The sequence below is a fragment of the Etheostoma cragini genome, chromosome 15 (assembly GCF_013103735.1).
Source record: "Etheostoma cragini isolate CJK2018 chromosome 15, CSU_Ecrag_1.0, whole genome shotgun sequence".
NCBI lineage: Eukaryota > Metazoa > Chordata > Actinopteri > Perciformes > Percidae > Etheostoma > Etheostoma cragini.
This window is the reverse complement of record NC_048421.1, coordinates 3,079,067-3,089,556: the sequence shown is the minus strand read 5'-3', so window position 1 is coordinate 3,089,556 and position 10,490 is coordinate 3,079,067. Positions and strand designations below refer to the sequence as shown.

The 10,490-nt window shown below is 42.8% G+C and overlaps 2 protein-coding genes across 3 annotated transcripts in view; both read left to right on the top strand.

Moving 5' to 3' along the window:
* The window catches only part of LOC117957478 (coiled-coil domain-containing protein 134-like), an 8,310-nt gene extending 2,969 nt beyond the window's left edge, over positions 1–5,341 (top strand). Inside the window, exons 2-7 of one of the 2 annotated variants that reach the window (XM_034893245.1) lie at positions 1,147–1,277; positions 1,409–1,530; positions 2,403–2,487; positions 3,043–3,224; positions 3,969–4,040; positions 4,680–5,341. In XM_034893245.1, coding sequence (XP_034749136.1) covers positions 1,147–1,277; positions 1,409–1,530; positions 2,403–2,487; positions 3,043–3,224; positions 3,969–4,040; positions 4,680–4,805 — 718 coding nt within the window. In that variant the 3' untranslated portion in view covers positions 4,806–5,341. Of the gene's footprint in view, positions 1–1,143; positions 1,278–1,408; positions 1,531–2,402; positions 2,488–3,042; positions 3,225–3,968; positions 4,041–4,679 lie in introns of both variants that reach the window. The other variant, XM_034893244.1, reaches the window with a different exon arrangement.
* Positions 5,342–5,942: 601 nt separating this feature from the next.
* Positions 5,943–10,092, top strand: LOC117957463. The gene is made up of 2 exons (XM_034893221.1): positions 5,943–6,163; positions 6,604–10,092. The coding sequence occupies exon 2, from the start codon at positions 6,651–6,653 to the stop codon at positions 8,643–8,645; it is 1,995 nt and encodes a 664-aa protein (XP_034749112.1). The 5' UTR covers positions 5,943–6,163; positions 6,604–6,650; the 3' UTR covers positions 8,646–10,092.
* The last annotated feature ends 398 nt before the right edge of the window (positions 10,093–10,490 follow it).

Below are 10,490 nucleotides of genomic sequence, written 5' to 3'. Positions count from 1 at the left end.
ACCCAAGCCCCTCTGCATCCCCCTGATAATATCATTGACTGAACCCTTGTTAAATTATGCATGAATTTTGTAAACTATATCTTGTAACTTTTCATCAACATTGTCTTCTCCCTCTTTCCAGTTATTTCAGATTTCTTAAAAATGTGGTTTTCATCAAATTTTCATTTGAGACCCTATTTTTAGCATTTTTATTTATCTTCTCGCTCTCATCCCTCCCTTTCGAATGCCTCTAAGGGTAACAAAGTTGCAACTGAATAAAAATGTAGAAGACGCCCACTGCTTTGGATAGAGAGAGACCAGGGGGATGGGTGGAGAGGAGACGCACGAGCAGAGAGAGAGAGAGAGAGACTGATTGATACAGAGATTGTAGATGTTCCTCTGGGGATTATGCAAACTTGTGCCAGACAGGGAGCTGGGCGATATGGAGAAAATCAAATATCATTTGATTCACAATAATCCCAAATACCTCAATGTTAATATTGCAGCGATATTGTAGGGTTGACAATTGGTGCTTTCACAAAATATGCACACAGTGAGATTTGTGTCAAATAACTGTGGGTAAAGGCAAATAATGGAGCAGCTAGAACAGCCTGGTGTGTTCAGAAAATTACATCGCTCTATGGTAATGCAGCCTTTAAAATCAGGAAAAGACAACTCTTAGGCGATATCAGGATATTACAATATATAAAATAGTCTCATATCGATGTTGATACAATGTTGCCCAGCCCTAGCCAGACATCAGATGTGTCTTTTAAAAGGAGCATAAGGAGCCCCTCTTGAGATGCCGGCTCCCCTCTAGCGTTCCATATTGACCACTTATCCCCAGCATGTCTTTCTATTCTAAGTATTTCACAAGTATCACAAGAGAGAATAACCTTTTCCAGCAGCTTAGGAGGAAGAAAAAAATGGCTTCATGAATAGAACTATTTCAGTGAAAGCTCACTGTTTTCAGATGAAAGTGAAATCTCTGTATCAAAGGAAGAAAAATGTGTTCAGCGTGACAGTCCTACTCAGAGAATTGGGTTTAGACATATGGAGTGTATGTCTTTCCTCTGTAACCTAGACCAAATTGAAAAACCCTGTTCCACTAGCGAGATGTCTTAACATTGATGTATATCTAATGGCTTGTCAACTTTTGTTCAGCAGAGTGCCTCTCTGCCGACCCCTGCTGACCATGCGGAGTGTGTGTGCCGTGGTCCTGGCGCTCGCCGCTGCCGCCCTCAGCTCGGCAGACTCAGACACGCACAGACTCAGGCATGACTCCAACCTGGAGATCTGTATCCTTCTGCTGGTGCGTGTGTGTGTGTGTATGTGTGTGTCTTTTTAATGTGACAGATGGATGCATGAGAAAGCATTTATGTGAGTTGTGCCCATGGGGAGAGTGTGTGTCCTCCTGACCTCTTATTAGACAAGCGGCTGTTTGAGACGAAGAGGAAAGATCAACTCAACGCCCTCAAGAATCTGGTCGAGCTGAACGACATCAACCAGCAGTACAAGATCATAGACATCATGCTCAAAGGACTCTTCAAGGTAGTGTGTGTGCGTGTGCGTGTGTGTGTGTGTGTGATATCTAACATCCTGTGCTCTGTGGGCAGCAGCAAAAGCAACACCACTAGTCTGAAAATAAAAACCCTGACAGCAACAGTTACTTCTAAGAGCAGGACAGTCTTGTGCTCTCAGCAGATGAGAAAGTTCCCAGCCCCTACAGAGAATCTAAAGCTTTGAATCCAAGGTTTACATTCATCGCCATGTTTCCTTGCATTCATTTGAATGTTTATTCGGACACGGCTGCTGGAAGTGCCATTCACTCCCATTAAGCTCCGAGCTTTGCCTTGCAGAATGCTTTATTTTCCCAGAGGACAGTTATCTATGCATCTGCGTGCGTCTCAAGGACGGTCAAGCGGCTGAAACACATCGTCAGCATTGTGTGTGTGTGGGTCTTTCCTCTTGAAAGAACTTTTAAGGCAGCAGTTTTAAACACATCCCCAGTTCAAATTTTTCAATCAAATTTGTTTTATTGATTTTTTTATTGTGTTCCAGGACCAAAGAGAAAATAAAAAATAAACATGAGAGGAAGGAGGGGGGGGACAACTTATTGTAATATACAAAATTATATGACATTATTAAATGTACATTATTACAATATGGTCTTCTGCCCCTTGTTGCTCGTCCTAATAGAATCCGCTGTGAAGTTGTGTTCAGCAGATTTACTGCAATCCCTCAGTCTCAGCTGTGAAGAAAGGGGTATCTAAAATATGATAGAATACATTTTCCTTTTTTGAAATCCTATCTTTATTCCTCAGCTGCGTTACCACCACCAGTACCATTAATCCCCAGCACACAGTGTAGAGTAAATAAATCTGGCCATTCAGCTCTTTTCCTTTTTTTTTTTTTTTATAAAGGTGTTGGAGGACTCGAGACAAATCCTGGTTGCGGCCAACATGCACCCTGATGACCCTTTCCCGATGGACGATAAGATCAAAGAAGGTCCAATTCACTTCTTACACCTCAGCTGTTGCATCATTTCATTTCATTTTTCTGTGTCCCACGGGACTGATTCCCTTTTACACCTTAGCGCTTTTGTCATTTCATTTTTTTTCTTCTCTCTACTTATATAAGCCACTTTATTTCGCAGCACCTCAGTGTTTCTTTCACGCTCTGCTTCTGTCTCCACCACCTCTGAGTGATTTGTCTTGTGCTCTGTTCCCCCCTATTTTCTAAAAGCTCCACCTCATGTCAACCTTTCTTTCTTTTTCAGTGCCAGCGAGTGCCAATAATATCGGCTTTAACATCTGTCTGAAATGTCTAGGAATATCATTTCCCCTATTTATTTATTTATTTATTTTATATTTTCAGGCTTATTCAACGTTACTACTTATTTTAATGTGTTCCCCTAACAAAATCAACCCTTGCTCTAGCTGCACTCCTCCCCTTGTTATGTGCATCAGCATGTTTCTGTGTGTTTTCTCAGCGCAAATATATAATCAAACTTGTCCTACTTTTTCCGTTTGTCCCGTCCTCCCTCTGTATAAATCTCTGCAGCTTATTCCCATGTGGTGGAGAATACAGCATTTTTTGGCGACGTGGCGTTGCGTTTCCCACGTATCGTCCACCACTACTACGACCGGAACAACGACTGGGACGGTCTGCTGCGCTGGGGGCTGAATTTCTGTAACCAGACGGGGGTTTTCACAGGAGGAGCCCACCAACATGTCCTCACACTTGTAAGACTTGACAATCACCTATCCTGTCCTTATTGTTACCTAAATCATTTCCTCTGCAGAAGGAGTATAGTGTGGACAAATATAAATGCAATATATAACACGCAGTAGTGTAAACTGGTCTGGTACTCAGATATGACTCAGCTTTTATAGTCCAGCTTATACAGTCATTTTTAATTTATACTGTTTATTGATCCCGAGTGGGGAAATTACAAGTACATGTGCATCTGCTGTCACATCGTCTATGTCAGCTAATGCTGCTCTGCCATCACTGCAAAATGTGTCCATGATGCATTGTTGGATTTTAAACTTAAAAGAGGAAAAGTGGATGACGTAGTATTCATTATTTAATGTGTGGGTAAATGAACCACACTCCTGCAGGATTAATCTGTGACCCTAGCAATGTGCCAAGAGGATTATAATGTGGAAGTAGCAGCAGTGAAAGTCTGCCTCCAGCCCTCACTTGTGCCTCAGTAACCCCGCTCATAGTTTTTGATCCCCTACTCTCTCTATTTCATGTAGCTCATCGTCTTAGGGTCTAAAACTGAAGTGATTCGAATGATAAATTGAGCTATAATACTCGGAAGAAATGTTAATTTCTGTCTGCCTCTCATACTGCTTTTTTAGCTGTAGAGTAAGCAACAGGCCCATGTCTCATTTCCATTCCTTATCTCCTTTGAATAAATGATAATGTGCCCCCTTCCTTCTCTTTTCCTCTGTCATCTTTCTGTTCTGCTCATCTCTCAGATGTCACAGGAGCTGGGAATAACGGAGAAATCCCCAGACTTTATAAACCCGTACCGCACAGAGAGAGACGATGTGAGTAAGATGCATACATGTTGTTCCACCCTCGGCCTCTCTTAATAACCCTTTAGGTCCCATGTTGTAAAAAGTAAGATAAGCATGTATTTCTTTTTTTATCATAAAGCAGGTCAAGGTGCTATATGAATACCGTGAAATGCTCACTCCACAGAAAATTAGACGCAGCCCGCATGAGCTGCCTGGACTGTACGGTTGTGATGACACAACTATGCTATACGTATATTGGTAGAAAGAGCCGCTACGGTGACGTTGCAGTCATTCCCCAGCTGCAATGACTTCAAGAGAGAGGACCTAAGACATTGACCAATCAGTGCAGACTTTGCTTTTTCGCTAGGGGAGGCAGATGCTAAAATGGAGTGTTGCAGACAGAGGGGTAATACAAGTATATTCAGACAGGCAGAATGAGAAAAAAGGTTAACGTTAAAGCATTAAAACATGTTCTAGTACAAACCAAAAATACAAGTATGAAGCTGAAAACTATAATATTGGACCTTTGACATTCTAGTGACCCTCTAGTTACACATACACAACTAGTAACCGACAGATGGTTGCTTTATCGTACTGTTTCCAGAAAAAAGTCCTTTTTCAAATCTCTCACACACAACCATCTCTCTTACCCTTATTCGCCTGCTTCAGGTGCTTCACACTGCCGAGGCTTTCCAGAAGATCCTGAGGGAGGAAGAGAAGAGGAGGAGAAAAGAAGAGAAGAGGAAAGAAATCAGGAAAGGTCCTCGCATTTCACGCTCCCGCAACGAGCTATAGCGCTACAGCGCCGTGCATGTGGAGAGCAGAGAAGAGGGGGAAGGAGCACACGCACAGTCCACAAGGGGGGGCTGGACTTGTAGACTCCTGTCGACAGTGAAGGAAATAAAAAGCTGTCATCACTTGTACAAAAGCCAGGTGCTCTGTTGAAAACGAGAGAGGAACCCTCAAGGTGACACAAAAAGGGGAAGTGGAGGTTAGTCAGTTTCTGACAAAGGCTTGAATCGCTGTACATCTACTGTGATTCATAATTGGAAAATCTGACGTATAGGAGGTAAAAGACATCTCTAGGATAGGAGTTGATAAGGGAAACTCATTTTTGATAACCTGAGGATTACATAACTGTACTTTGGAATATCATTTTAGTATAATATTAAAAAAAACAAAATCGCAAAAGCCCATTATATATTGTCTGGTCTAGATTGAATGTGTCTAAAGCCCATATGCTCCAAATACACTTGTTTGCCAAATATAAATTTGTCCTCACCTCATTAAAATGGTGTGTTTCTGGTAAGGTTCAGCTTGAATTGATAATGGAATACAAGTAATAATTATTTTCCTTAAACTGAGATTTGCAATATTTCTAGAGGGAGATTTATGTTCTTATTGCAGCTCAAAGTTTTAAGGACTTGTATTTTGTTTTTCTGGAATATATCAAGGTATTCCTTAATTTGTTTATTTTATTTATTTAATGTCCTCTTTAATCTTTTTGTCCTTTTTGTCACCATCATTAGTGAATTTCTCATTTGCATACTGTATTTGGCATTCTTTTTACACCAATCTTGGTGATTGTTTGTTAAATGTCCCTTAGTTAATATAAGAACCATTTTATCCTGTTCCAAATATGTCAACAGACGTACAGAAATGACCCTTTGTCTGGTAACACTGCCCCTGTGTCTGTGTTACATATTTTTAGTTTTTCTGTTTATAATTCCCAGAAATTGACCTATTGAAATGGTCTAATTCTATGGAATTGAGATTGATGTAACTTTGAAATAGTATTATGACTGTTATAAAACGTTATGTATATTCAGAGAATATCAAAATGTCATTGCTGCAGAATGAACAAATCATTTTGTTATCAAATTTATTTGAAATAAAGTGACTGATACGTACAAAACAAAGCCGTATTTCATATTCCCGAGGTGTTCCCCAGCTATCAGCCAACAGAGGGCAGCTGTCACCAAACTGACTTTCTACAACCAAAGTCCAATGTTGACGTTTGGGTCGAACAGAAGAGGGCTGAACCAACCATGTAGGCCTAGCTAACTCTAGCTACATTTGGAGGATAACTAAAGCTTAAATGCAAAGAAGAGACGACCTATTTCAGGAAGAGGTGTCCAATAACCTGCACTCTGGTAAGCTATTGTCTTCATGTCGTCATAGTTGCTGTTTTGGTCCTAAAGCTAACTTAATGATTTACGTTAGCTAGCGTCGTTTTACTAATAAATAGCAGGGGTTAGCGTGGCATTTAGGATTAAAACTTGCTGCAATTGATGTCTTATTTTAGTTTAAAGTCGGGTTTTCATTTGGTAGCGTTTCAGTTAGAAACGTCAAACCGAAGCAAATAGTGCTATATTTTCTCAGCTTTGTGACGTTATTTAACGTTAGCTAACCTATTCAGTTGTAATGTTTTGTTTCTGTCCGGAACCTTCCTGACAAACACTGCCTTTTCTAGGCTAAATGTAACATAAAACAAGACTAGAAGTCTCAGAATTAGCCTATGTGACTGCAGTGAACCTATCAAAATGAAATATCAATAGTCACATTAATCTACAGACACTTTTCTGTTTTGCAGTTTTTCCACCAGTGGATTAGCAAGAGAAAATTTGAAGCCAGTTGATAATGGAGTGTGAGACGGAAAGAGATGACTCTGAAACCAGATGGAAAGAAGAACTCCGACTGGTCCTCATTGGAAAGACCGGATCTGGAAAGAGTGCGTCTGGAAACACCATCCTGGGCCGGAGGCAGTTCCTGTCACAGATCAGTGCTAGCTCTGTCACCCAGATTTGCCAGCTTGGGAGCACTGAGCTTGCTGAGGAAGAGGATGCTGAGGAGGGTGGCCTGACTGTCACACAGAGGAGAATGAGAAGAGTCACGGTGGTGGACATGCCCGGTTTTGGGGACACTCTCCTGAGTGTGGAGCAGATCCATGCAGAGGTAGCCAAATGTGTGTCTCTCTCTGCCCCTGGACCACATGCTTTCCTCTTGGTGGTTCCAATAGGACGATATACAGACAATGAGAACCAGGCTGCCTGCGAGTTGACCAAAATATTTGGGGAGGATGCAGTCCGTCAGCACACATTGGTTCTTTTTACCAGGGGGGATGACTTGGAAAGCATGGGGATTGAAGATTATCTGAGGGAGACTGCACCTGCTGGGCTTAAAGCTCTGATTGAAAGGTGTGGGGGCAGGTACCATGTACTCAACAACAAAGATCCCAGTAACTCGGCACAGGTTAAAGCTCTGTTAGTGAAGGTGGACAAGATGGTGAAGCAGACTTATGGAGGGTTTTATACTAATGCTATGTTTTTAGAAGCAGAGGCTGCCATCAGGGAGGAGCAGGAAAGGATGTTGAGGGAGCGAGGGCAAGCAGAGGGGGAAGAACAACGGGGAAACGATGGCAGCATGGAAGAACAGGCTAGACTCTCAAAACAACGAAAGTATGACTTGGAGTTTAACAGACCAGAGGGCTTAGATATGGGATCACAGGGGGTCAGGAGGAGGGGATTGGAGAGAGGAAATGAAGAGGATTTTAGGGTGGAGAGGTGGACAGAGGAGAGCAGAGGCAACCCCTTCAGCTTCCTGAGGAACAGAGTTGAACAATGGAGGGATCCGTTCAGAGGCAGGGCCAGAGACCGCAACAGGTCTTTGAGCAGGCGGCAGATTCTCCGTTTATCCATGAGGAGGGAGGCTGCGCTCTCTGTTAAGGTGCTGGAGAGAGTTAAGATCCTGGTGGCTGCTGGAGCCACAGGCATGGCAGTAGGGGCGATGTTTGGGGTAGCTGCCCCTTTAGCAGCTGCAGCCGGGGCATCTTTTATGGGGAACTCGGTTGGTTTTGCTGCAGGTCAGCTAGCTGGGATGTCTGGAGTCGGGGGTACAGGTGTTGGAACAGCTGTTGGAGCCATAGTGGCGGCAGCCTCAGGGAAAACTGCAGTGGCTCTGGGGGCAGCAACGGGTGGAGTTTTGGGTGGTTCTGTTGGAGCCGTTGCTGGTGCTGAAGCTGCCAGTCCAAGGGAGGGTGCTCTGGATGCTCTGGGGCAGGTTAGTCTCATAGGGGCCTCTGCTGTGGGGCTCGCAGCAGGTGTGGGAGGCACCATGGGAGCTGGGGCGGCTTTAGGCGCAGCTCTGGAGGGAGCCGCTTTCAGCACAGTAGCCCTCTGTGGAGCTGAAACTGCTTCAGTAGGGGCAGCGGGTGTAGCCAATGCTTCTGTAGCTGCAAGTTTAGCCTCAGCAGCAGGACAACATGCAGTGGCCTCTGTAGGAAGTGTAGCTGCAAGTACTGGGACTCCTCAGTGTGCTGCTGCCGGAGCAGCTTTAGCTCAGGAGATGGCTGTGAATGCCCCAGTGGCTGCTGGGTATGGCAGTGCTGTATGTGGGTTAACAGGGCCCAGTGTGGCATCAGTGGCCAGCGGGGTTGTGTCAGACCCCTGGGGCACTGTGGCAGTATCGACACGCTTAATGACTGCAGTGGCTGAGATAGGCAAGGCTGCAGCAGGCATTGCCCTGGCTGGTGGTCTGGTAGTGAAGGTAGTAAAGGAAAAAGTCAGATGTGGCACAGGAACAACTGAAGCCAGTTACTCAGAGAAGAAGTCATATGAAGTCTACTGGAACAAATAAATACAGGCTATGAATAGAGCCATAAACCAGTGAATGAGATCATATTTTTTCCTGCATGGCCTCCTGATTAAACACTAGACACCACAGTAGTTTCTCTCTGTAAGAGATATTGCTACGCCATGGAAACAAACCACCGCAAAGATGCAGTCACAAATTATAATAGATAGAAGAGAGCAGAAATTGACATCGTAAATTTGGGTTGGAGGCTGGTGAATGAGTTCAGTGAACTTTTTGCAATGCTGTGTGATGACTAATACAGACAAAGACATTTGTATCTAATACATTTTTAAAAGGTTGGGTTTAATCTCGCCTAATGTCTTCATACATACATTTTTTTTTAAAGGGGCTGTACTTGATACTATAATAAAGCAGTAAACAAATATTTGCTATGTAAAGATATAGAAGATTAATGTCCTTAGCTGAGAATAGCTAACACTCCCTCTGTGTGTGTTGTCCAAGCTTTGTTTTGATAGCCAGTCGGCCCGTGTTTGTGTGTTAGTGCAAAACGGCGGTATTTCACGTACTGGGGAGTGGTCTGTGAAAGCCATGTGAAGGCAATCCTAGTCCGCTGTTTTTGTTGTTGCAGAATTTGAAGTACAGCCCCTTTACAACAAAGAGAAAATATAAAAATACATTTACTCCTGGAAAGTGGCCTGATGAACATGTCAGCCATGTAAGCTCAGTTGAATGAGTGACATGAATTTTATTAATTTGTCTTTCTTTGGCCTTTCTAAAAAAAATCTGAACTGTAAACTGAAAATGAGACGTTCTTAAAGGTCCAATGGCATGGTCCCATTTCACTTTATGAGGATTTTTTTAAAGGTTTTTCTGCCTATGGTCCCCCAGTGGCTAGAAATTGGGATAGGTGTAGACCGAGCCCTGGGTGTCCTGGTCTGCCTTTGAGAAGATGAAAGCTCAGATGGGCCGATCTGGAATCTTGCCCCTTATGAGGTGCATAAGGGGCGATGTTACCTCCCCTTTGCCCTGCTTTGCCTTTCTCCTCCTCAAAAGCTAAAGACTCAGAATGGCACATACTAAGGAAAGCTCATTGTGGGACTGGCTCTAGTTGCTGTAATTCTGCACCAAGGCTGAATTTTGGGAAAGAGACTTCAGACACAGTGTTAGGGACCACTAAGGTCTACGTTAAAGCATCCAAAGAGCACCACGTCGGGGGACCTTTAAGCATCACATAAAAGTATTTGCTGAGTGAGATTATTGTGTTAATGTACCTAATCTTACTCATTGCAGCATTAGGTGTTGAAAATGAACAAAAGAACTGAATTATTTTATTTATATCCTAAAGTGTTTGTAATGAAAGTGGGTAAGTTTTGCAGTGATGTATTAACACTATTTTTGACTAACTGGTTTTCAACTGCTGTACTATCAACAGTTCTATAGTGTGTTCACTTTGTTGCAGTGAAATAAAAAGCCAAGTATTCTTCCATGACATTTTCTTTTGTCTCATTTCATGTCTACAGTTGTTAGTCATCTTTTCTGCCAATACCTCAACTGTGCCATTTCATTTTATGAGACAGTTACCAAAGGAATATTTTCTGAAGATTGCTTTTAGGTGTTTGTGTTTGAGTATGTTTTGTGGGACCTTTTTTTTTTTTTTCATTCACTGTACCTCACATGTGATGGATGGATTACCTAGTCCTAGACGTTAATAATTCAACAACAGCAGTACCCAGATCCATCATGTTTTGGGATTTTCCGTCCATCACATTGTTGTGAATGTGATATCTCAGGAACGCCTTGAGGGAATTTCTTCAAATTTTGGACAAACCTCCACTAACATTTTAGCATTAACTGATTAGATTTTGGGAGTCACACGTCTCAAAGGAT

Bases quoted from the DNA above. Each gene is read 5' to 3' on its own strand.
- LOC117957463 (XM_034893221.1), top strand. From the start codon at position 6,651: ATGGAGTGTGAGACGGAAAGAGATGACTCTGAAACCAGATGGAAAGAA.